The sequence below is a fragment of the Rhipicephalus microplus genome, chromosome 6, assembly GCF_043290135.1.
Source record: "Rhipicephalus microplus isolate Deutch F79 chromosome 6, USDA_Rmic, whole genome shotgun sequence".
Taxonomy (NCBI): Eukaryota; Metazoa; Arthropoda; class Arachnida; order Ixodida; family Ixodidae; genus Rhipicephalus; species Rhipicephalus microplus.
In genome coordinates, this window is record NC_134705.1 from 78750180 (window position 1) to 78777759 (window position 27580).

Below are 27580 nucleotides of genomic sequence, written 5' to 3' on the forward strand. Positions count from 1 at the left end.
CGGTCAACAAGTGCAAGAGGTAGCCAGAGTTCAATAAACGTTTTGCTTGAGCCCACAAGCTCTCATCAAGCTTGTGGTGGCACGACTTCATAAGTGAATTCTGAAAACAGGATTTTATCACCGCACGCTTTACCAATTTCAAATCAGCGGACGTGAACGGAAGAACCGGTTTATTCCCTCGCGGTTCATAGCTCCAGCATACTCTTGCTGGCGAAAAATACAGCCCGAGGTCAAGGAATCTTGCGAAATTGTCATGTGGTACTTTATGCGTCAGCACCAAGGGAGATAACACTGTCAAGAACATGGTTAGAGTTTCAGTGACAACTGCGTCAAAATTGTTATCATCATTATTGGCGACGATCAGATAGTCATCTACATATCTAAAAACAGCAATAACGTCAGTGTGCTTCATACGTTCGTCAAGGACCTTGTTACGCTTTGCTAAAAACAGGTCGCTCATGTACGGGGCTGTGCAAGAACCTATACATATCACGTTCTTTTGTCGTACAGTGTTTCCATTCCACGTCGCATAGGCCGAGTTAAGATAAAAGTAAAGGAGCTCTAAAAACTGATCACTCGACAGACGGGCAGTATTTTGAAAATCAACCGCTCCTACTCTGTCTATACCTTCCGATACACACGCCATCAACTCTGCCTGAGGGAGGGTGTATTAAAGGTCCTTAACGTCGATCGAAAAAGCTCAAAGGTTTGCGTTTTCCTTGCCTGCAAGAAAGTCTAGTACTTGTTCCGACTTTTTCACCAAAAAGTGGTCGTCAAGAGATATCAACTTGAAATGTTTTTGTAGAAATAACGCGATGCACTTTTGCCAGAATTCATTCTCTGAGATGATCATTCTGAAAGGGCATTCAACTGTATGCGTCTTTGCCGTGAAAAAGACATCAAGATACACTTTTTTTGTCTTCTCGATCGATCTAACCAGGCCTTCAAGATTAAAGCTTTTGCATAGCTTCTTCGCGGCAGTTCGCACTTTTTGAAACGAAATATTGTTATGAGTATCAAATACAGAATTGATGGGCTCTGACGCCTTCGCTCGATACAATGATTTACGCATAACCGCAAAGCCACCGTCTTTATCGGCTGGTAGCAGCGCGAGGGAATTGTCCTTCAGGTGTCTAATGGTCTCCTGAATAGCACATCTGCCACCCGTAGGACGGACACGCATGAGAACGTCGACACCTTCAGATACACACCTGTCAACGTCACCTTCAGGTACTGGTTTTGAGACATTTCGAACCATCCCTAGAAGTTCGGGGCTAGATTTTCGCGGCTCGACGGCGAACTTTGGTCCACACTTGAGTACCTGTCGCACTTTGTCGGGCAGGTTCACATCACCGATGACGTGAAGAGGATTCGATGGTGCGGGGGGCTTCTTTTGTACTTGCGTCCTCAGCTCCGGCAGAACTTGCCGCCAGGGAAATTCGGTTGTTCGTTCAGCTAGTAGCGAGTAATCGCGCCTGTCGGTGAAGCTTGAGCTTGGTCCCAGAATGAGCCTGAGATGATTTCTGTACATTCGAGTTTGCCTCTGCCATTCGGATCGCATAACTTTGCAAATACGAACACCATGGTTGGAGGAAGGCAAACAGTATCCAAACAGTGCGAATACTTCAGGAGGTAGCACCTTGTGTCGGATGTAGAACCCAAGTGTTCGAGCTCTGCAGGTTGCCGTTGCGATTAGCGGGATGATTCGGTATGGGTCGGTGCTGTACCATAAAGGAATGCCCGATGTACAAGAAATGAACTTTGCTAAGGCACGTTGCCGGGCTAGTTGGTTGAGATTCATCATTTTCACTAGTATAGCGCACCACGACAAGGAAACACACAAAGGAAAGATGCACACACACAGCGCTAATTTGCAACTAATGTTTTATTTGCGATCACACGCGCTGTGTTATACAACAGTAGATCGATAAAACCTGGTTAATGTCACGTCAAGAATACAGCACAGCCCATGTGTGCGACAGGTACTCAAGTGTGGACCAAAATTCGGCATCGAGCCGCGAAAATCTAGCCCCGAAATTCCAGGAATGGTTCGGAATGTCTCAAAACAAGTACCTGAAGGAGACGTTGACAGGTGTGTATCTGAAGGTGTCGACGTTCTCATGCGTGTCCGTTCTACGGGTGGCAGATGTGCTATTCAGGAGGCCATTAGACACCTGAAGGACATTTCCCTCGTGCTGCTACCAACCGATAAAGACGGTGGCTTTGCGGTTATGCGTAAATCATTGTATCGAGCGAAGGCGTCAGAGCCCATCAATTCTGTATTTGATACTCATAACAATATTTCGTTTCAAAAAGTGCGAACTGCCCCGAAGAAGCTATGCAAAAGCTTTAATCTTGAAGGCCTGGTTAGATCGATCGAGAAGACAAAAAAAGTGTATCTTGATATCTTTTTCACGGCAAAGACGCATAAAGTTGAATGCTCTTTCAGATTGATCATCTCAGAGAATGAATCCTGGCTAAAGTGCATCGCGTTATTTCTACAAAAACATCTGAAGTTGATATCTCTTGACGACCACTTTTTGGTGAAAAAGTCGGAACAAGTACTAGACTTTCTTGCAGGCAAGAAAAACGCAAACCTTTTAGCTTTTCGATCGACGTTAAGGACCTTTATTACACCCTCCCTCAGGCAGAGTTGATGGCGTGTGTATCAGAAGGTATAGACAGAGTAGGAGCGGTTGATTTTCAAAATACTGCCCGTCTGTCGAGTGATCAGTTTTTAGAGCTCCTTTACTTTCATCTTAACTCGGCCTATGCGACGTGGAATGGAAACACTGTACGACAAAAGAACGTGATATGTATAGGTTCTTGCACAGCCCCGTACATGAGCGACCTGTTTTTAGCAAAACGTAACAAGGTCCTTGACGAACGTATGAAGCACACTGACGTTATTGCTGTTTTTAGATATGTAGATGACTATCTGATCGTTGCCAATAATGATCATAACAATTTTGACGCAGTTGTCACTGAAATACTAACCATGTTCTTGACAGTGTTATCTCCCTTGGTGCTGACGCATGAAGTACCACATGACAAATTCGTAAGATTCCTTAACCTCGGGCTGTGTTTTTCGCCAGCAAGAGTATGCTGGAGCTATGAACCGCGAGGGAATAAACCGGTTCTTCCGTTCGCGTCCGCTCATTCGAAATTGGTAAAGCGTGCGGTGATAAAATCCTGTTTTCAGAATTCACTGATGAAGTCGTGCCACCACAAGCTTGATGAGAGCTTGTGGGCTCAAGCAAAACGTCTATTGAACTCTGGCTACCCCTTGCACTTGTTGACCGCTGTCGCAAAATGTATAAGCAGGAAAGGAAGGGCAAACGGCAAAGACCAGGCAACCGCCACTAAGACAGGCAAGGTTGCTGTAGTGCCTTACATGCATGCCATTTCGCATAACTTGCGAAGGATAGCAAGGAAGGCGGGTGCGGATGTAGTGTTTTCTGCTCCCGAAAAGTTGCAAGGAATGTGCAAAAAGGTCAATGCAGAAAGTAGCGGGAAACAAGATTGTAAGATTAAGCACCGGGAGAAATTTGTGAATTGTTGTTGTGGTGTTGTCTATAGCACTCCTTTGACTTGCGCTTGCGAATACATAGGCCAATCTGGAAGGTGTGTGAATGAAAGACTAAGGGAGCACAAGTACAATGTAGAAAGAGCTGTATGTGGTCATTTGGCCCTTCACTGTCAGAGGTGCGGTTGCGTCCCTATGTTCCAAAACACCCGTATACTCTTTAAGGCCCGTGACAGAACCACACGTGAAATTATTGAAGCTTTTGAAATAGACAAAATGAAAGAAAAAATGTGTGAGTGTGGCTTTCATAGCATTATCATCTAAAGAAAAGAAGTATCTGGAATCTTCACTTTGATGGGCTAGTGTAGATTGTCGCTATCGGTGATGACACGTGCATGGGCTGTGCTGTATTCTTGACGTGACATTATCCAGGTTTTATCGGTCTACTGTTGTATAAACAGCGTTTGTGATAGCAAATAAAACATTAGTTGCAAGTTAGCGCTGTGTATGTGTGCTTCTCTCCAGTGTGTGTGTCCTTGTCGTGGTGCGCTATACTAGTGAAAATGATGAATCTCAACCAACTAGCCCAGCAACGTGCCCTAGCAAAGTTTGTTTGTTTTACTCTAATAGTCCAGCACTGTCACCTCTCTGTTGATTGATACAGTATATATGCTCAAGACCTCGCAGGTGTTTTTCTTTTGATGTATGAAAATGTCATAAAAAGAAGTATATCCTAAGTAGTATCACTGCCCACAGTACTGAACCGGCCACGCTATCGTTGTTCTGAAAAGATACTGAAAAAGTCCTGAATTGTTGTTTTGAGGATGTGCTGAGGTTGTTATGTGTATGGACAAGGGGACGGGATTAGTGTCTTTCTAGTACCATAAGAGGACATTCTGAGGGCGTCATATTGTCCTCACGGAGGCATACTGAGGACGTCCTGAAGTTGTGTTTGTGTTGTCTGGATCGGCTCTTTTTATACCATTTTGCGTGTTTTGGCTTGATTTGTGATATAAAAGTGTATTTTGATGTCCGTATAGTAAGAATTTTCTGTTGCTCTGTATAAATTTTACCGTCAGCTTGTATTGACAAACCGAGGGTCCCACTAAAGTCTCTGGCTCTGGGACCCACGTCTGTATATCCTAGATTTTGTAACTTGTTTTCGGAAATAATAAAATTTGAAACTTGAAACTATCAATACCTTTCCATCAATACCTTTGGCATTTCCGAAGCTAGCGCAAGTTTCCAACTTTCATGTGATTGCGAATCCACCCACACTTCGAAAAAGAGTTTGAGGGGAGTCTGGTGCAGAACTAAATGTTGGAACCGTATAATCAGCCCGACACCCCAACTCAAAGTTTTGCAGATTTGGTGGAAAACTATTACGCCCCACGTCCACTGCAGTGGTGTAGCAGCAGATAGGTACTTGGCTGCTGGCCTGAAGGCCGCGGGTTCGATCCCACCAGCGGAGGTTGCATTTTGATGGAGGTGAATTGCTTAGGCCCGTGTACTGCGGAATAACAATGCACGCAAAAGAACAGCAGGTTGACAGTTCGCAGAGTCCTCAACCGCGGTGTTTCTCATGGTCATATTGCGGTTTTCGGATGTGAAACCCTCGATAGTACTATTGTTTAGCCCAACGAAAGAACTGCGGCATCTATATCGAGCGTCTTTCTTCAATTATAGTAGCCCGAGTAGCAGGACGAAATATTGATGAATAGCAGGTGAGGGACAACGGCTTCGCAGAAAAAAAAAAGTAACTTGCTATATTTGCTGGGTACCGAATCACTCGACGAAGGACATATTGAAGTAATACGGCGCACACGAAGCGCGGAAAAGGAGAACGGCTTCCGCCCAACTAGCAGAACAACATCAGTTAGTTTTGTCAAGAAATGAACTGAACTTATTAAAATGTGGCTTTTTTTACGGTACTTGCACCTCTGAACGCTGACTGTCGGCCCTCGCATAAGCGATACGCAGGCCCTTCGGCGGCAAAGGCGAGAAAGTCGAGCGGGCGCGCCGTCGACCCTGTCCGAACCAGGGCGCGTCTAGTATTACGTCGCTACGTTGAGCGTTGGGCGCCTGCACACCATTAATTTCGCTGGGTAGCTATACGTGATCACTGTCCTGTGGTGCACGCACCCCTCGTCAATTATATGTAAGCTAGTAATTCCAATACCTCTACGATATTTTTGGAAGCTGATATAACAGACCAGCTGTAGCGCAGCCAGCAATTTTTTTCGGGGGGTCAACTGTACTTTATGTATGTCCGTACAAGCGCTTGCAAGTGCATTTACATGCATGCAAGCAAAGTTTTAAAAAAAATCAGCGAGTGTAAGTGTTGAATGCCCTTACGCTGTTGAATCTTCGCTACGCCCATGTGGTCGAGTGACGTACTTTTCATCATAATGGGGTGATGGACGAAGGAGGGTAACGAAATGCGATACCAAAGCATTCTCTGTGACTTCAACTCATTGCGTGACAGCTCGGCGACATCAGCGATCGCCTGTTCCGCACAAAACCCCCAGCTGCCATACTGCCCGACTGTAGTGAAGCTATTGCCGAGCACTCACGCATACCAAAACATCAAACATCATACGGCTTGGAGACGCAAATTGCCAAGTTTGCTTCATAATACACGCGTATATCATAGTCTCAGAACGACCACGGAGGTATCCGGTACCTCCGTCAGGCTATAGTCCAGTAATAAGATGCACAACGAGGTAGGAAAGATAGATCAAACCGATTCAGGACTCACCTACTATGTTCTTCGTCTTGCTTCCCACCAATGCCTTACACCCACTACGGGGCAGATCAACCAAGGAGCAGGTACGTTTAACGCCGTAGCACTCGAGAGCTTATTTCCCAGAAATTCCGGCATAGGCGTCAACGTCTGAGTTGTTGGTTGTGAGCGAACACTCGGCGTTGTCCGTGGCCGAAAACTCACGAAACATCCGAATAAAGTAAATAATAAAGGTCATCGACAGGAGTGGAAATGCCTTTTCTTGCCAAGCAGCTGTTCCACCACAAAGCCACGACCGTGCCCATAGTCCATTAAAAGAAATTCGGCAGATCCCACGTACCGAGGGAATCGATATAATGCGAAGCATACGGATGGAAGGTAACTGTGTTGTAATTTGTTATTGAGCGAAACACTAAGAAGTGGCGCTAAATATATGTACAAATGCACGCACAGACAAATGAACGCATATTTAGGCATATTATACAAATCTACGGGTACTTATATTTCACAAAACCACCCTTCGGGGGGTCTTTGCCCGGGTCCTAGGACTAAATAAAGTTCATTTCAACTTCTCCAGTTGCTTACAGTTGCGTAACGATGCCAAGAGCAACGTGGATACTAGCAACACTAGAAGCGAAAAGCTGATATGAAGTGCTGCAGGTGTTTGCGTTGGTGCGTGCTTGCGTGGTATCTCTCAACACTGCTACTCCAATCAACGTCAGTGGATGGCGCCTAACTACAATTTACGTTAATCCGACATGACGGCTCTATCCTAGGTGTACATATGTAATGTGTATAAAAACGGATAGCCAATACGGCAAGCACGATTGACGTTACGCGAGCATTAGGGTCAGTGGCGTAGCCGGGAGTGCATGGGGTTGGAAGGGTTCCACCCCCACCCCCCCACACCACTAACCCATGGCATCTTTCTGTTCGCCACTTTTTGTAGTCATGATTGAGAAACTAAGCGATGCTGCTATCACAGTATCATTCCTGGGAGTTTTTACTGTGAATATTGTCCCCATACGAAAAAACGTACATACGTGTCTGGTTAAGGCTCTGGCACTCTGTAAGGTTTTGGGCCGGAATCTCGGCTGCGAGCGTTTTAAATTGGCTCGGTGACAGGATTAATGCTGCAGCAGTGGTCGTAGTTGTACCCACCGGAGCATATCTTTCGGGAGTCGATCGCTATGACAATTTTCACTAAGCACAGTGTCGTTTTCTGGTGAAAGCCTGACAGTTCCAAGGTCTGATAGGCCACTTTCAAGCATATTAGCGTGACTCTTCGTACGTGTGCTAACCTATACTTAAGCCAGAGACATTTCTACTGAACCTTCGCACGTTTTGCTAACATCTAAACACACACACACACGCACACGCACACACACACACACACACAGGCACGCGTGCACGCGACAGAATATTCGTCTTATCCACCAAGCTTCGCTTGTATGCGAGTATATATTTATGTATATCTCTTAAATGCCCTAACGGCTAGAGGAACTCCAATGTGTTGTCTAGTGACAAAGGTGCAACTAAGAAGGTTCTGTACTATGTCTTCTGGAGTGGAGGTGCACCCCGATAAGTGACGCTGGTCACCGCCATATTCGAAAAGGAAAGACTCGGAAGCAGGCGAAAAAAACACCGACCATCCTACATACGGACGCTAGCGGCCGTGGTATAGGTGCTGTTCTGCTCCAACGTGACACCTGTTCACAAGAGAGAGTAGTTGCATATGCCAGTAGAGATCTAACTGCGACCGAGAAAAACTATACTATAACTGAGCAGGAGTGCTTGGCAGTGGTCTGGTCAGTGCAAAAGTTCCGTCCGTATCTCCACAGCCGTCATTTTACAATCGCTATGGACCACCACGCCCTATGCTGGCTTTCCACGCTGAAGAACTTGTCTGGACGCTTGGGTCGGTGGATTCTACGTTTACAGGAGTATGACTTCGATATCACTTACAAGTCAGGTAGTAAACACCACGACGCCGACGCCCTTTCCCGCTGTCCGCTACCAAATACCCAGCTCAGTATCGGTCAAAGTTCGGCCATGACTTCAACTGCAGCGCCTGCGCTCGCCTCAATAGACCAGCTATTCTCGGATGACAAGCGCACATTTCACTCCTGCCAGTAGTCTGATCCGTACTGTCGGCGTATCATGGACCAGCTCTCAGGAGCTTCCCATCCACCTAACGCGCGACATCGTCGTCAACTCTTGCGATTTAAGCTGGAGAATGGAGTTCTGTAGCGTCACATCTACCACCTAGATAGTGAACGCTAGGTTCCCGTGCTACCACGCTCTCTTCAACTTGACGTGCTTAAAGCCTTCCACGATGGCTTGACTGCCGGACATCTCGGTATTCAAAAAACTTACGACTGCATTCGAAGTCGCTTCTACTGGCCTGGCCTTTCTACTAGCATCGCGCGCTACGTCGGTTCCTGTGTTCCGTGCCAGCGTCGTAAAATACAGACAACTGCGCCGGCTGGGTCTCTACAGCCAATTCCGTGCCCCACAACGCCATTTGAGGTTGTAGGCATCGACCTTTACGGCCCTCTTCTCGTCACATCTACTGGTAAACGATGGATAGTGACTGCAGTAGACCACTTGACACGCTACGCGGAGACAACGTCTGTATCAACTGCCTCTGCTTCGGAATTTGCTGACTTCGTTCTGCTCGCCATCATTCTGCGCCATGGCGCCCCTCGTATATTGTTGAGTGACCGTGGAAGGGTGTTCTTGTCAGAAGTGCTAAACGAAGTATTGTGCGCCTCTGGAATAACACACAAGACAGCTTCAAGCTACCACCCTGAAACCAATGGTCTCACCGAGAGGTTTCACCGTACTCTTACTGATACATCATTCCGTCTACATCAGTCCAGACCACAAAAACTGGGATACTCTTCTGCCATTCCTCACCTTTGCCTAAACACGGCCGTTCAGCGCACCACCGGATATTCGCCGTTCTACCGTTCTTCCACGACGTTTCCTTTTACAACAGTGACGTCAACTCGTCTCCAAATACATTTCAAGACTAGCCCGGTGTCGCTATCGTGCTCGCATTAACACGGAAGCGTGACCGCAAGATCAAAAAGTCATTTATGACGCATCCCATCGCCTTGTATTTTTCCGACCTGGTGACGAGGTGCTCCTATTCACACCTATTCGTACACCTGGTCTGTGTGACAAGTTTCAGCCACACTTCATTGGGCCTTACATAGTTATCGAGCAGACTTCGATTGATTGATATGTGGGGTTTAACGTCCCAAAACCACCATATGATTATGAGAGACGCCGTAGTGGAGGGTTCGGAAATTTCGACCACCTGGGGTTCTCTAACGTGCACCCAAAAACAACATTTCCGCCTCCATCGGAAATGCAGCCGCCGCAGCCGGGATTCGAAATCGAGCAGACTTCGCCCGTTAATTATCGTGTGACCCCACGTGTCGTCCCAACAGACCGCCGTCACCGCACCACAGAGATCGTGCACGTGTCTCGCATGAAGCCTTTCAGGCGACGTTCTCTGTCACATTGACTTTCTACGGCCAGGTTAGCCGCTTCGATGTGGGGGGAAATAGTATGGGCATTCGTCATGCGCTTCTTTTTATGTATGCATTATCATAATCATCATCATCTGCCTGGGTCTCTTTCCTCATCTTCACTGGGTTTCACCACAATCATCATTGTTTGTGGGCACGCTCGGTCTATATATATATATGCTTCATCTGTTCACTCTTTTACAGGGACGTGACTAAAAGGGCAGACTGGGAGTGATTGCTCCAACTAGTAACATAACGTACAAGAAATGCATTGAATGAAGAAACGTGGGTGGACGTGTTATCACGTGAAATTAAGAGGAATATACATAGTGACCATAACTTTTTAGAATAAATGCAATGAACTCGGTGCTAGCAACGTTTCACGCAGAAAAGAGACACATGACACAGCGGAATACTGTTGATTATGTTTTTCAACTGACACGAAGATTGTCCTGTGCGTTACATGTCATATTATATGCCATCTGGGTTACCCAAAATGTGCGAGAGAGTCGTTTCTTGCAAACTTGTGTTGTTGCATTGCCGTTCACACCTTTTGTATCAGCGAACCATGCCTGCAAGGGAAAGGTGCCACCGAAAAGCAAGTAGTAGGCGTGCAACGGGAAAGAACCGAATCACTCTGCCACCGTGTCAAAGTAAGTTTCAGCAATATATCTGAATTAGTTGAACTTGCGTCCTTAAAGCTGGATGAAAAGTAGCGCACAGTGATTTTACCGAGAGCGTCTTTTTTACTACCCGCCACGGTGGTCCAGTGATTATGGTGCTGCATTGCTGAACCGTAGGTCGCGGGATCGAATCCCTGTCGTATTTTTGATGTAGGCGAGAATACTCGAGGCCCGTGCACTTCGACTTAGTTGCACGTTAAAGACCCAAAGTGGCGAAATTTCCGGAGCGCCCCTCTACGGCGTCTCTCAAAATAATATTTTGGTTTTTAGATGTTCAACCCCAGCAAATGATAATTAACAACTATGTTTTCGCGGCGGTTTAGAAAATCTCAATCCAGGAATAACTTTAGTTAAACATTATTCCTTGATTTTCAGCAGGCGCATATAGTTGAAAATATACATTCGCCTGAAGCCGTCTACGTTCCCAGAAAAGAATAGTGACAATGTCTCCTTGACGGACTTCCAAAATCAAGATGAGAGCCGACTTATGGAAACACGTAGTGGGATAACCAGACTGAGCAGTAAAAACGCTTCCGGCAGCCTGGCCGGCGTTCAGATAGGAGGACCTATTTTTGTCAAAAGCCCCTTGTCATCCGTGGCCTGTTAGTCGTGAGGGGGTTACTAGTGCCGTCACCTCCTGGTAGTGGCGCGTGTCCCTGCCGGTAGTCGTGCTCTGAAATTAAAAGTCTATGAAGCAGAAGAGTACAGTCCTCGCTTCACTTTGACGGAGGTGGTAGTGATTCGGAAGTGTCCTTGGAGAGCGGAAACAAAAACGCAAAGCTAGAGCGGTGTGCTGCAAAAGTGGTGGCCGCTTCAGACACGTACAAAAGAAAGAGCATGAAACTTCGAAGCCGGCCGACGGGCACCACATCCAACTACCACAAAGGGTTTCTGACAATAGTGGCATTCTTGAACACCAATTTATGGAACGCCCAACAAGCAAGCAGTTACAAAAAGGGCGAGAAGCAGGCGGCGCACTTTTCAATGCCAAGATGTCGAAGGTAAGCTATACCGGATGGGTTTTGAAGAGCACGTGTTTAGTGGAGAATGCCATTGGCGAAAATATGTTTCGAATGTCTCCGTGGTTGATCCGCTCAGCGGGATTGCCTCAAGGGTTAGGCTGCATGTTGGCTGAGGAAAAGAGAAGTGGAGCATACAAAGAAAACTAGTAACTATGAGACAAACAGAAAAAGAAAGCGAAGAAGTTTGCGGGGTAGGTGGGACGGTAGAGTACATAAACCAAAAAAAGCTTCATCCCACGTACAGTGGCAATCGATGATTTATGAAGCACAAATGAGGAAGGTTCAATTGTCGCATGAAAATCAGCACAACGTTACAAAGCTGACATAAATTGTGCCGTACATGACTTTCATGTCTTGATTATCGTCGTCCATTCACGTAACGTCATACCAAATTTCGTATATGTGAAGCTAGCGAAATGGCCGCGAGCGTGCTATGAGCGTAGCATGTATAGTCACGTTTTACGTGACATGCATGACACCATGATCATGTTTGGACGTGCCATTTATCTTTGTCATATGTTCCCGTCAAGTGATACCAAAGTTGGTATATGTGAAGCTAGTGAACTGACCACGAGCACGCTATGAGTGGTGCCTGTAGTCATGTTTCACATGTCACGCATATCATCATTATCGTGTTTGCCCTAGTCATTTACCTTCTTCATCCACTCAGTCACGTAACACCAAATTTGGTATATGTGAAGTTAGTGAAATGGTCGCCAGCGCACTAGGAGCATAGCATGTGGTCAGGCTTTACATGACACGCATGCCATTATCGTGTTCGCACCAGTCATATACCTTCACCATCCGTTCACGTCATGGAATACCAAATTTGGTATACGCGAAGCTAGCGAAACGACCACGAGCGCATCATGAGCGTAGCATGCAGATCAGGCTCTTACATCGTACTCATGTCATGATTATCATGTTCGTACCAGTCATATACTTTCACCATCCATTCACGTCACGAAATACCAAGTTTGACATATGACGGTCGTGTTTGACCGCCGTGTTTGACCGCACAGATGTGCCTACGCCTGCTCATCCCGTTGGAGCACTTGCATTAGTAAGCCTCACGAACCCTTTCGCATTCTGCTGGTGGTGCTGGTGGTCAGTGAACAAGACCATGTCTGTGTCTGTGAACTGCGGCATGGATGTGTGATGCGCTTTGTGCACAGAATATCCACGTAGTGTACGGCTGCAAACCAGCACGATGGGGCGGTGCTGCGTGCCCAACTGTCGCGGCAACTATGACAACGGACCGAAGGTTCGCGTCTTCTCCTTTCCAAAGGACGACCAAAGGGCGAAATGGGAGCGTGCCGTTCATCGAGACGACATCCTTTCTCTCCGCGATCCGAAGGTAAGTGCACATCCATGATGCATGCTTCTGAGTCATTCTTAAGGGCATTATCTGTGGCGCAATTATGTAAAAGTTCCAAATCCGGACAAAGGCGGTCTCTTCCACTGAGTCGCACGCGATTGGCCCATACAAGCTGTGACGAATGCTGTGACGTTATGAGTGACGTAGACTGGGGTGTCACGTGACTCTTTTTTTTTTTTTTTTGGTTTTCGGAGAAAGGCGAAGGAACGGTCGGAGAGACTGTCCGAAAGCAACCGGATGGATTGAAATGGCTGCAAGGTGGCCTGGATTGGATTGAAATGGAAAAAATGCGCAACTTCTCGGCACCGGGGCACTTAGACAACATGGCGTTTCCCACTGACACGGTACTTCGCCTTGCCTGTGCGGTAGCTTTAACCGAGCAGAGGCGACGACGCGAGGTAAAAGATGCATTTGAAGAATTCAGCGAAGAAGAGTTCCGGCAATGTTTTCGTCTGTCCAAACGAACAGTGCGTAGCTTGTGCGACGAACTTGACCCTATCATCGGATGCCAGCGAGCCAGTGGCCCTACCACAGAGAGAAAGGTGTTGTGCGCGCTGTGATTTTTCGCCACCGGTAGCTTCCAGCTGAGCATTGGTCACGAGGAACACATCGGCATGTCTCAGCCGGCGGTGAGCAACACCATCCACGAGGTGACGGAGGCGATCGTTACCGTGGCTGCTAGAAAAAGGGTGGCGGACTTCCTACTGACAACAGCTGCTAAGGATGAGGCAAAGGAGGAGTTTGTGCTACGCGGTTGCATCCCAGGGGTGCTGGCGTGTGCCGATGGCACGTTGGTCACCATTCGCAAGCCAGAGGGATTCAGACTGGCCGACACGGCGAGCTTAATGTCCAGAAGGGGCTATTATGTCCTGAACGTCATGATCGTAAGTACTGTTAGGATCGTTTATTACTCGCCCTTCGGAGCAATTGTTCAGTTGTGACGCCAAAGCTGGAAAAAGTAATAATGCAACGAATGAAAAAGAACCTGCAGGGAATTGGGTGCGAGATAGATGGTGGCTCGCAAGGCCTCGGTAATATTAAGTGGCAAGTGTTTTGTGCGTGAGCCAGTTGCCGTTTTTGCACTGGCATGCATACGCAATTGAATGGTGCATTTTAGAGGTAATCGGTAATATGGGCAGCAGACGTAGCAGAAGTATATACACGACAGGGAAGTATTTCCAACACGAAAGTGCTTACAATCACAATTGCAGTAGCTGGCTTTGGTATTTACGAGTGTTCTTACCCAAGAGCAACGCGTAGCTTTTCATTTATCGATCATTCAGTGGAAGTCGTAGCCATGTGTACAGCAGAGGTGGGGTCGTTGCCCCCACCCTCCCCCCTCCTCAGTGTGCTACACCCTGTGTTTCCTTCTAAATGAAGCTCCTTGTACCAATGACTGTACTAGTACGCATTGTTTCCTGCATATGCGTAGAAAAAATGGATTTATTCTGAGTATAAATGCAGTACTATTTTATATCGCTCCTCATCGCAGATGTGCAAAGCATGGCTGCGCATAATTGTCATAGACCCATGATTCTCAGATTCGTGCCACGACTCCTGGGTGTGGGAACACAACCCACTGCGTGCACGCCTAGCTGCACATCTGCAGCCTGGCGAATATCTGCTTGGTAAGTATTAATGTGTACTATCTGGGCAGAGCACTCGGCTTTTATGCTTACATTGCAGGAGACGCAGGCTATCCCCTCAAGCCATGGCTCCTAGTTCCAGTCCTTGGCAGTCAACCGTGCAACACTTCCGAAGGCCGATACAACAAGGAGCACGCATCCATGCACAATGTTGTGTAAAGGTGTATCGCCGTGTTGAAAAGCAAGTTCCGCTGCTTGCAGCACTTTCGAATGATGCTCTACAACCCCGATCGGGCAGCGCAAATCATCTATGCTTGCTTTGCTCTCCACAACATTGCGTTGCATGCAGGCGACTGGACCTTGGACGAGTATGTCGTGGACATGCCACCAGCTGAGGATGACGATGGAGAGCCAAGGGGGAGCCATATGCTCACACCACGCAACGTGCTACTCAGAGACGGCAGCAGCGCTGTCTTGGACCTTTTTTGAAGTACACAGGAACGATGAGTTTTCATGTTTTCATATCCCACACATAATTTATTTACACTGATTCTAGTGCATCTAGACATGAAAGGGCTGTGTTTGCCACATTTGAATACACAAAGTACTTACTTGTGCTTCAATATGAAGCAAGGTGGCAATGTCAAAATGCTGCATTTTCTTTAAATGGCACATGAAATATGCAACAGAAACACCCTTTTCCATATTAGCGATCACAGTCACAACAGACTAGATTAAAGCAAGCATATATGAGCGCCACTCTGTGCTGAATGTTGCTATCACAAAATTGTGCGAACAATGCAGCAACGTCTCAAAATTCTTTTCACCAGAACGCATAAAAATCGAGATTCCATTAGTAACATGTTGTATGAACACATGATACATAAGTCCATATCTTCTCATAGTGACTGACTACAAGCATTCAATTGTGCACACCAGGCTTGACGAGCAATTGTGCTCGTCAAGTTGTGCTGTTTTTTTGCTCATTGTCCTAAACATTGTGTGAATGTTAAAATAACATTTAATTTGAATTAACGACTGCAGTCATGCTGCAATGCTAAAAAATACGCAAATCAAGACGGCGAACAACAGGCGAGTTGTTTTGATAACATACAGCATGAATAATTCGCTCAGCCATCTCGCGGCTCCCAAACCATACCACGTTCGAAATTTATTCCTGCAAAGAGTCGTTTACAATGAAAACTAGATGAAATCAATCGCTGACATGTTGCTGTGATGACCATTTTCCTTTGTGAAACTGTGCGAGATGACCACTTACTAGCTTAGCGCTCCCAAACAAGATTCAGAATGTAGTTGTTGCATCTTAGCCTCATTGTGCTAAAATGAAAACATCACAGTGAACTGCAAAACAGTGTGATGCAAAAAGATATCACATTACTACACTATGTGGTAATGCTGAATAAAAATCACAGTGAGCTAGAAAACACAGTGGGACAATACAAATATCAAAGAAACATTAACAGAAAATGTCAACTATACACTTGTGGTCTCCGTGTGAATGACTAGACACCTTTGAAATGTGGGTAAAAAACACTGCCACTAGAACAGCTCGAACATACATTGAGAAATGCATATATCGAACATAAAAAATGCTGCACTCCTTGTACAAAGTAAATGCTAACCTAAATCTAGTAATATGTACTAAATGCAAACAAAAAACGAATAAAATAGAACATGAACAGCAACACGCAAACATATCAAAAACACTAAACCAATTATGAATGATAAAAAGTTGAAAACATGGCGAAAAACAAACTAAACTATGTATATGTCTCCCGAAGCGTATACAATTGAACATGAACAGCAGAACCTAAACACATTGAAACCGACAAATCATTAATGAATGATGACAAGAAAAAAACATTGAACACATGACGAAAAATTAAACTAAACTACGTATCCCTTTCTCGCAGAAAGCCCTCGGCCATGGCCAGTGCCCTCCTGCACTGCTGCCGCCTTCTCTTGTGCCGCTGCCACACGCCGTGCTGCAGAAGCGATGCGGGTGGTTGATTTTTCATCTCCCACAGCACCTGCGATGAATCGTCATGGTGTAAATGTTTAAGTGAGCTGCCGGTAAACCCTTAACCATCTCGTGGCTGGAAGCTGCTCCTGCTGCCAAGAATTGCAACGGGCACAACAATTTCCCCTCAGTTGAAGATCAACTGGCCTGATGGCATCCTTTGAAAGTGGGAAGCTTTGTGTACAAGCTATGCCCTCCTCGTGCGGACCTACAAACATTTGTTGAAACTGCTCTTTATTAATGTCCTCAAATGCATCTCTCACCATGAAAGAGCCCCAGGGCTAACCAACCTTTTGCCCGGCAGTTTATCATTGCAGATACCCGATACCATGCCCTCAATACAATGCACGGTTCTTGTTTACAGCCCAAGTTGGTTTCAGTCATCATATTAGAACATGGAGAATGCTTATGCCCTTTATGTAAAATGTAAACAAAGGGTCTACTCACCTTGAGCACCTTGTCGCCCTGCTCAAGGTTCCAGTCCTACACTCAATAAAGCACTAAGTTCTCAGATGCTTGCGTGTTACTGTGTCACTGCCATCTACAGCCGCTTCAGTGGCCTCCACATCCATTTCTACTGCAGCAGTGGGAACATTCGCCTGCTGGAAAGTGTAGTGTGCATGATCTTTCAGAAAGTGGGTATTCGTTACTCTGGCTATTTTGCAACCTTAAGTACTAAACATCTGCGGAAATGTTCTGCAGCTATTCAGTGGTCATTGATGTCATGTATTACCATTTTAGTGCATGCACTTGCCCGCAGTCATTGCGTGTTTTATGATAAATTAATACCCCTTGTACTGCAAGGGCTGCAAACTGAGATTTTAGTTAAACCTACGCACTTTTGATTACTTTCTCGTGCGCTTTATTCCCGTTTAACATGGTTCCGCTAAAGGCACCCCTTCAGATATCAAACTCTGTCATGGTACCGATCAGGAAGCCATGATACTGCGGCGGCAGAGTGCTTACCTGTTGATAGGTGAGACCAGAGACGCTACGGAAGCGTGTCATCCCAGTCAACTGTAGAACCCGGCCGCGGAAGCCAGGCAGCCAACCCCCTCCAGTGCCCCTGAAAATATACACTAATGTCACAGAACAAATTGCCCGTGCCATTCGACGGTCACTCACGTTTGTGCGTCTCTGATGGCGGCGGTGTCACGGCGGGCCTCGTGCACCGGCCTGCGCCACCAAGCCTGCCATTCCTGCGCAGGCACTTCATGGTTCAGCGCGTCGCTGAGCTCTTGCCACAGCCGCCTCCGGTCGGTGATGGTGACGCCGTGCCGCAGCTCGATGGCATTCGCCACGATCTGGGGATGTTCGTCCATAAAGGCGAGCACCAGCGCGCGCTGAGCCTCGGATAACGCCGATGAGCCGCTGCTGCTGTTGACTACTGGTACAGTTGACCTCCGCCACGATTGCGCTCGACTGAGCCAACAACTTCGAAAGTTGCGCCGTTTAGGTTTGTATAGTGGGGGAGATATGAAAACAGTAACTGCTTGAAACGGGGTTGTATTTAGCGCCACTGCGTACCGTCCCGCTAAATTTAGCTTTGTTTCAAAACAATAACGAGAAAAATACGTTTATATTGTGCCATATTCCTTAATAAACGTTTGAAAACTTGTGCCAACAAAATTCGATAATGATCAATAGTAGTTAAGCATTTTTCAACACGTTACAAACACTTTTCACTTTGCTATACGGTCCCCAAGTCCACGTCAAAATGATGACGCGAGGCTTCATTTCGCTCATTGGCTGCTCACTTCCCTTCGTCCTCGCGACCGCTGCGGACCGCCCATTTTTTGACGTCACCGACAGACCACCTCCGTCCGGATTTGGAATTTGTATATAATTGCACCAATGATACATGTCGCGTTCTTGCCCCAAAGTAACGATCTTGTGCGCCCTTCAAAGCAGACTTAGGGTAAGCCTTGGCCTTAGAGAATTTTTAGCTGAGCGTCGCTGACGCTCACCACCGCGATGATGTAGCGTCCCGAGACAGCGATCAAAACAGCATGGATTTTGCGTTTTAGACGAGTGCGTCTTGCCGCGACGCAGTCAGCGTGGCTGCAAAAATATGGCGTAAAGCAGACGCACCTTCACGCTCCACTCAATCGAATTCATAGGCAGTTCGAGAAATGCGTTCTTCGTTACGCCGCTCGCACCTCACACTCGTCGAAATAAAGCAGTAAACGCACGTAGCAGTTCATCCTCAAAATAATCGTTTTCCCTTCAGTGTCAATATTATTTCGCTAGCCAGTACGGCGAGCTTCTTGTAACGCCTCTGATTACTTCATTGAGAAAAGGGAAGGTGTGCTAGTGTGTCGAGTCATGCATCTGATTTGTACGTAGTATTTCTTACCGCTAGTTGGCACCTGTTCGCGGTACTCTGCGCCATTTTCGCCGGAACATTTGCCTAATTTGTTTCCTTGAAATATGTGCTACCACAAGACAGCTAAATTTAGATGCCAGTAGACACCTCAATGCCTTCCTTGTTTTATGAAGTAGTAAATAAAGGGCGTGCGGAGCGAAAAGCCTGTAATAAAGCGCTTTCTTACATGGTTTTCAGGTGTGCGAGCTCCATTTCAAGCCGCAGTACCTTAAGACGACAACCAAATACACAGATTCAAGAACTGGCAGGATAATAGAAACTCCCATGGGTGTTACTCGGCTTACTCCGGACGCATTACCGACAATATTTCCCAATTCCCTAAGCTATTTGAGCAACTATGCACCAGTGCGAGAGGGGCCAGCCCAAAAAAACGCCTACAAGCATCCCATCTAGAAGAAGCCGTTCGACAGTCGATAGCACTGCATGAGAAAGAAGAGCACCGCAATAAGATGTCGTCGTATGAGGACCTCGTATCGCGCCTGCAGGGTCTCGGCCTCTCCACCTACTGGGCCACAGTAAAAGCAGAGAATGTTGCGCTGTTTGTTCACATAAGTGGCGAAGATCCACCAGTCGACGAAAGGTCTCTCATTGTTAGTAGGAACATGAAAATTACGGCCTTCTGGAAGAAAGTGAAAGTCCCTGCCAAGGACCTCCTCATTTCTGCTACGCTGGACGATCTGTACAGCCTTCACACCATACTGGACAGTATGAGCAGTTTCAAGGCTCCAGATGTTTGCCACAAAGAGGAAAAAGTGAAGGCAACCTTCAGCTTGCTTTTCTCTTTGCTCGATGACCTCAAGTCGGGTGATCTTTTGCCGTAAGAGAAAACAGAAGCACTTGATTTCACAAAGGAGCAGCTTGACCTACTGCACAGAAAGGACTACTCATTGCGATACTCTGCAAAACTTTTAATATTCTCCAGTATTCTACACACTATTTCCCCACACGCCTACCGATTCGTTCCCGGTGCTGGCAAGATAGCACTACCACATCCATCTACGTAATAGAGCGGTTGACTGGGCTAGTTGGTATGGCATACTTGGGTTTTAGCAGCGCGAAAAATGCACAAAAGACAAGAAAGGGACGAGACAAGCACTGACAAAAAATTGCCCGCAGCTTCCCTCGGGGGAACACTGAGGAGGATGCGGAGCATATAATTGGTTAACGGGGTGTTAAAGTGCGACTTACTTGGGTCGATGGCTAAATTGGTTAACGTGGTTGTGAAATGGGGTGTTAAATTGCGACTTACTTGGGTCGATGGCTAAATTGGTTAACGTGGTTGTAGGAGGGGGTGTTAAATGAGTGAACACGTACACACGTATGCGAAAGGGCAGCGCTGGTCGAAGGGACGTCGATCATTGTGTTTGTGGATTCGTTGGAATTCATTTCACCGCGACCTTGGACGTCGACGCGCCGTACAAACCAACCGACGAGCGGCAACTGAGCGAGCGAGCGCCGACCTTGAGTATATATACAGCACGACGGCGCATGCACTGTCAGCTGTTGAATGTTCTCGAAGCGCGACGCCACATGCGCGTCCACTGGAGAATCAGGAGAATTGTAGATGTCGAACGCGGTGTGTAGAGGAGGAAGGGTGCACAGATGGTGGAGGAGTGAAGCGCGCGCGGTGTGTAGAGGAGGAAGAGATGCACAGATGGTGGAAGAGTGGGCGACGGCGCGACGGCGCATGCGCGCGCGTCAGCTGTCGAATGTTCGAGAAGCGGTGCGGACGGTGCAGACGGCGCGGGCGGCGCACTACAAGGCGCGAGTATAAGATGCTTCCGCATCTAAAAGATCCCCAGATAGAACAAGTGTTTTGTCTAGGAACCTTTAATTATCCGGCGAAGCAGCAGCGCGGCAGTTCATCGCAAAAGGCACAAGTGAGAGCTGCTGGGTTCAGGGTGGAACATGGGGAATAGTGTAGCGTATACTTGAGGTATCTGTGGTAGCGGTGACGAAAATCTTGAGAAAAGGCGCCTTGCGTGGTGACGGCCTGTTGCAATAAATGCTTGACTTTTTTTTCATTTATCATGTTTATTTAAATATATATCTGTTTTTCTCTTGATCACGCTGCTTTTGGTGGCGCCAGTCAGCAATTGCGACCCGTTAAAAGACCCTTGACACCAAAATCGAAAACTTGTAATGCTTGTGTTGTTTGATACACTCTCAGTCAGGTGCCGGATAACGAACGGCATATAGGTGGCGTGCTTCTGCGTACTGACTAAAATCCGTTCTATAGGGAGGCTCAGCAATAAAAAAAAACCGTGACAGCCGCGCAGCGCGAAGTAATGCTTACAGCCGGTAAGAGCAGGCGCAAGAAGGAAAAATTGGCAGATCCCACGTACACTGGAAATTGATGATATGCGAAGCACAAATGGGAAATGTGGATATGCCACTTTAAACTCAGCACACCGTTACGAGATGGAGGTAAATGATGTCAGACATGACTTCCATCTCATGATTATCATGTTTGGATGTGTCCTTTACCTTCGTCATTTATTCACGTCACGTGTTACGAAATTCGATATATGTGGAGCTAGCGAAATGGCTATGAGCGTAGTATGTTATCATGTTCTTACATGACATGCGTCTCAGAATCATCATGTTTGCACCAGTCATATATTTCATCATTCATTGACGTCACGCAACACCAAATTTGGTATATGTGGAGCAAGCGAAACGGCCGTGAGCGTATCTTGAAGGGCCCAATATACTCTAATGCAACACGCGCACACGCTGGGCACAGCGACGTACGTTAGCAAAACGCGAGTACTCTATAGTCTGAATCCAGGCGCCACCAGCGTCCGTCGGTGCAGCCCGACGGCAACCAATGCAAAATTCGACACGCTGCATTTCTCGCCGATGCGTTACCCAGACAACACTGCGTCTCCCCCTTTTCGGGACGGAAGGACGCCGGACGCGTTGAAACGCGCATGCGTCAAAGCAACGCAGCGCGGCGCGAGCCTGGCAGGACCGGCGTCTGGCGCGGCAACGCCGGCGTGACGCAATGAAATGAACGCCGGCGAGCACGCACACCACGTCACGTCGAAATGTATTGACGCCTGACTGTGGCATGTAGCCATTTTCTCACATGACACGCATCTCATGATTATCATGTTTGCACCAGTCACATACCTTCATCATCCATTGGCGTCACGTAATACCAAATTTGGCATATGAAGCTAGCAAAACGGCCGCGAGTGCATCATCAGTTTGACGTGCACATGTAGTCGTGTTGTAACATGACACGCATGTCATGTTTATCATGTTTGCACCAGTATCATACTTTCGTCATCCATTCACGTCCCGTACTACGAAATTTGGTATAAGTTAAGCTAGCGAAACGGCCGCGAGCACATTGTGAGCGTGGCATATGGTCATGTTGTTACAGGACACGCATATCATGATTATCATGTTTGCACCAGTCACATACCTTCGTCATCTATTCACGTACCGTATTACCAAATTTGTTATATGTGACGCTAGCAAAACGGCCGCGAGCGCATCATGAGCGTAACATGTAAGCATTTTGTTTCATGACACGCATGTCATGATTTTCATGTGAGGTTCTGTCACTTGTGTTCGCCATGCAATCATGCCATCCCATACCAGTTTTGCAACATGCCATGTGAACAAAACCACCGCAAGAGCTGCAGGACCATGAAAGGTAAGTCATGACATTCATGACATACATGTGATAATTTTCATGTTATTATGAGTCAAATAGTTTATTCATACAGTCATGTTACACCATACCAAGTTTGGTATCGATGCCATTATCGAAACGACCAGGAGAGCTGAAAGTCGTTGGCGGCTAGATAGATAGATAGATAGATAGATAGATAGATAGATAGATAGATAGATAGATAGATAGATAGATAGATAGATAGATAGATAGATAGATAGATAGATAGATAGATAGATAGATAGATAGATAGATAGATAGATAGATAGATAGATAGATAGATAGATAGATAGATAGATAGATAGATAGATAGATAGATAGATAGATAGATAGATAGATAGATAGATAGATAGATAGATAGATAGATAGATAGATAGATAGATAGATAGATAGATAGATAGATAGATAGATAGATAGATAGATAGATAGATAGATAGATAGATAGATAGATACGCTATAGTCGCCAAAGTTCGCTAAGAAATGCTTCGCATTGAAAAAGAAAACAATTGCCCTCGTATCTGCATATTACTCTGAAAATGTCGTCGAAAGACGATAGTCTTGCGCGCGGAGAGAGTGAACAAAACATTTATTTGATGTTCTGCGCAAGAAAATTGGTGAATGGTATTCTGGAGGCGCTGCGTTAGTGTGCCTCGAGCACGCAGCTGAAGCAAAAAAGCGCATCAAGTCACGTCATGATTGAATGACTGACTGACTGACTGACTGACTGACTGACTGACTGACTGACTGACTGACTGACTGACTGACTGACTGACTGACTGACTTATTGATTGATTGATTGATTGATTGATTGATTGATTGATTGATTGATTGATTGATATGGCTGTATCCTTTAGATTGGGCGGTGGCTAACGCCACTAAGCCGTTATACTCAGTAAACCAAAAACTAGATTTATCTTTTTTGTTTTCTTTAAATAGTGAGGTTGGGGACTGGTCCTTTGCAGTGAACGGTTTATTTTCGCTCGTGCCTTGACTCTAGCCACTAATCAGATAGCCTCCTTCTAGTTAATGCTATCCGCTTAAAGTCTATTTTGCCCAACCTGTCCCTAAACCTCAGTGCTTTGGAAAACTCTGCGCCATCATCCTGAACTATAGGGTGAAGCCCTTTACAGAACATTATCAAGTGTTCAGCAGTTTTCTTTTCCTCTCCACACTTACTGCATGCCGTGTCTATTCCTTCGTATATGGCCCGATATGCCTTGGTTCGAAATACTTTCGTCCTGGTCTCAAATAGTGGAGAGCTAAACCGAGTATTATCATAGATCCTTTCCATGGCAATTTCTTGCTTAAAAGTTCCATAGATCTCTACTGTGGACTTCTTAATCATGCCAATTCTCCACATTATGGTCTCCATTTCTTTCGCCTTCTTCTTAACCGATAGTTTTGTTTCGTTTGACCCCCTGCTCTTTTCTAAGTGGTTACCCGTCAATTTTTGGTTCGCTTTCTCTATTTTGTATCGACATTCCTAATGTACAAGTAGCTGAACACCTTCCTAGCCCAACGCTCCTCCGCCATTTTTCTCAACCACTTCTCTAATTTTATCTTGCTGCTAGCTTCCCTGCCCTCAAGCGATGCGCATCCCATATCACATTGTACTCTCTGTTTTGGTGTATTCCGGTGAGCTCCTAAGGCAGGCCTACCTATTCCACGTTGCTTAATTTCTAATCTTACTTGAACTATTGATCTCACACGTAAGACCGCATTGCCGAACGTCAGACCAGGATCGATGACCCCTTTCCATATTCCTCTGACAACATCATACCTATTGTAATTTCCCGGTGCCTTATTTTTTATCACTGCTGCATTCCTGTTATCTTTAGTGTTCACGTATGTTTCGTGTTCTCTTAGGTACTGAGTCTTATAGCTTATCTATACGCTCAGATGTTTGTATTTATCTGTTATCTTTAGCATGACGTCCTGTATCCTAAGCTCACTATTTTCATTACTTTTAAAATTCGTCACTGCTGATTTTCCTTACTGAATCTGATATCTAACCTATCTCTCGCATTACCGCAGATCTCCATCAATCTCTGCAAATCTGCCTTGTTGTCAGCCATTAGCACTGTATCATCTGCGTACATCAATGCTGGTAGCGCCTGTTCAATGAGTTTTCCTTGTTTGACAAAACAGAGGTTGAAGCCAGGTCCACTTCAGTTATGTTGGGGGCACTCGAAGGATGGCCAGTTGGTAGATGGTGCCCGACGAAAAGGGAAGTTAATGAAAAGTGGTTGCCCAGGCGCGGACTATGCCGTTCTCTTCCGAACGCGTTTTTGTCGTCGAACCTCGTGTGCCTTTGTTCACCGCACCTCGTGCCGGGGAGTCACCCGCACGGCAGCAGCGCTCTCACGGTGAGCCAGACTGAGAAATAAGTGGTCACTGTCGTGACACAGCACCCGACAAGATAGTGTGGCGCCATGCTGTAACAATACGTGTAGATACACGGCAGAATCGTGTCTACTAGCACCACACAGCCGACCGGCCGTCTATACAGGCTTGTTGTCGCACGAAAGTATCATTTAAGCTGTACGTCATTGAAATGACTGAGTTCTTCTTAGGCGATGCTCAGAGGATAGCAAAGTGTGCGAACGCAGAGGCGGAGACCCATCTCTGAGAAAAGGGCAGTTGTTTGCTCCATTGGAGGAGCATCGAGTTGGGGTTCGTCCCATGAGGCTGTCTCAGATGAGACGGGAGGTATTTATTGAAGAGAAATGGAGAGAAGGGGGCCTGGTGCTCCGGAATGAGGTCGCGAAGTGGGGACAGAGGATGTGCTTAGCGCAGACTCTGATCCAAGGTTGATACTACGTTGAGAGGGACAAAGGTCGTGGTTAGCGCAGACTCTGATCTAAGGTTCATACTACATCGAGAAATTGATGTCGATGTGTGGATTATACGAAGGGCTCGGCAAGTAACGCCGACGTTATTATTATTACAGCCCAGGGCCTACTGTGCGGTCGGTTTAGTGGCCACACCGGCCTTTGTTTGTAAGTGTCAGTGTGTAAATAAAGTGAAGTTTGACAGGAAGTGAGCAAGAAGTCCAGTCCTTCAACGTGTCATCGTGATCATCTGAACCATTGAGATTACATCCATGATCCCAATCTTAACTGGCGCAGTCGAGCTGGAGGTCGCGGCGGCTTCCTGGAGGACAATGAGACATCCTGCCTTCCTTGCACACACACACGAAAAGCCAAAGGTGGGGTCCAAGAAAAAGATCATCAAGCAACGTCAGAGCAGAGATGATACGCAGTTCAAGAAACATGACCTCTGCGTAACATGCCCGTGGCGATCAGCTTTGCCGGAATTGAGAGTGGCGGCTTCTTACGCTCGGACATCGGCTTCTCACAGAGAGTGGCTGACGACGACTGAAGTTACGGAGAAAGCCAACGGTTAGCCGGTGACCAGCGCAACTACCCAGGGAGAAAATGTGTGGTGCACGTACATCCCACTGCAGGAGAAAAATGGTTCCACTACCTGCTGGCTGGAACTTCTACCCGGAGGTGGTGCGGTTGACTCATCTGGGCACAGTGAACAACAGGTGAGTTTCTGTTCTTTTTTCTCCGGGAGCACCATGACGACTAAGGTGACGAGAAGTCAGAGGGCAGACGGGACCACTGAGGACCAGGAGTCAGATCGTAATGAGGCATCGGCGGGTATGATTGGCGCAAATGTGGTTGCTAGTGAAACACGGATCCTGCTGTTCAAGTGCGAATGAAGGAGCTAGAAATGGAGGGTTTGAAGCTACAAATTGAGCTACAAAAATTGAAGCTTCAGTCTCAGGCGAGAATTGAGGTGGAGTGGAGTGACAAGTCTGGTTTGGCACGGTATGCAGATCAGTTGCGAGCCGTTTTTCCGCCAATGCCAGTTTCCGATGAGCTGGTGCCTGCATGGTTCCGCAGCGCTGAAAATATGCTGAGAAGTTACGGTATTCCCGAAGATGTGCAAAGTGCTAGTATTATGCCATTTTTGAATGAGAAATCTCGGACATTGGTAGCGAACCGAGCTGAGGAGCGAGTCTTTTCTTACGAAGCGATTCGTGACCTCATCCTACAGGAACTGAATCTTACCCCCGAGGAGTACAAACGCCGTCTCTACACATGCAGGAAGGGAGATGAGACGTGGGGCCAGTTCGTCAGTAGGCTTGAGATCCTACTTGACTATCACCTTCGTAGTAGGGAGATTAAAACATTACAGGAGCTACGTGCGCTATTAATTTCCGACCGCGTCAAACAGCTAATGAATGAAGACATGCGGACATACGTCCAGCAGTATGAGACAGCAGAGTAACTCAGGCCCCAGCCTCTAGCAAAACTTGCGCAGAAATATGACGAGAACACAGAGAGCACAAGATGGGGCAAAACCAACGTTGCTAAATCGAAAAGAGGGGAATCATTTAATCACCACGCGGTGAATCGGCCATCACTAGGAAACAGGAAGACGACGCTCCGATACTATGCTTGCGGGGAAAGCGGACACTATCAATGGCAATGCCCGCAAACGACACCGAAAACATTGGCAGCAGAAGGGGTGCAAGAAGTACACCAGCCTGAAAGGTTGACGGCGAGGGCAGTGTGCGGACCTGCCGCAGGAGGCAAAGTTTCTGTCACAGACATGATTAGTACGGCAAGGTAAACATGGGTTGAGTTAGTAGGGGGGGGGGACACGTTTAAGGCTTGTCTAGATCCAGGATCTGGCTTAACAGTTCTCAGAGAGGAGCTAATTCCCGCTGTAGCAAAACACCAGTGAATAGGAAAAGTATGCCTGAGAGGAGTATTTGGGCATGCTGTTCAGGCTGACCCGATGTACGCCCCATTAGGGCTGAACACTTCTGAAAGAGGTGCTGCCCCTGAGCTGATTAAACTGTGTGCAATCACAAATAAACTTGCATGAGTAGATGCCCAACTAAGGCCAAGCATTTTGGAGAAACTCAAGCAGATACAAGCAGGGTCGGCGCAATTGGTGGTTCATGTATTAAGAAC

The 27580-nt window shown here is 46.7% G+C and overlaps 1 protein-coding gene, 1 long non-coding RNA gene and 1 pseudogene across 2 annotated transcripts; 2 read left to right on the forward strand and 1 right to left on the reverse strand.

Annotated features, from left to right (window-relative positions):
- Positions 1 to 13568: 13568 nt before the first annotated feature.
- On the forward strand, positions 13569 to 15164 carry LOC142764811 (uncharacterized). The gene is made up of 4 exons (XR_012883901.1): positions 13569 to 13775; positions 14433 to 14519; positions 14578 to 14718; positions 14827 to 15164. It is a non-coding gene; the product is annotated as an uncharacterized LOC142764811 (long non-coding RNA).
- Positions 15165 to 17418: 2254 nt separating this feature from the next.
- Positions 17419 to 18029, reverse strand: LOC142765901 (uncharacterized). Its single transcript, XM_075867705.1, has 2 exons — positions 17644 to 18029; positions 17419 to 17584 (listed from the first exon to the last, which is right to left on the reverse strand). The coding sequence occupies exons 1-2, from the start codon at positions 17838 to 17840 to the stop codon at positions 17419 to 17421; spliced, it is 363 nt and encodes a 120-aa protein (XP_075723820.1). The 5' UTR covers positions 17841 to 18029.
- An 8298-nt stretch (positions 18030 to 26327) lies between these two features.
- Positions 26328 to 27233, forward strand: LOC142765902 (uncharacterized; annotated as a pseudogene).
- The last annotated feature ends 347 nt before the right edge of the window (positions 27234 to 27580 follow it).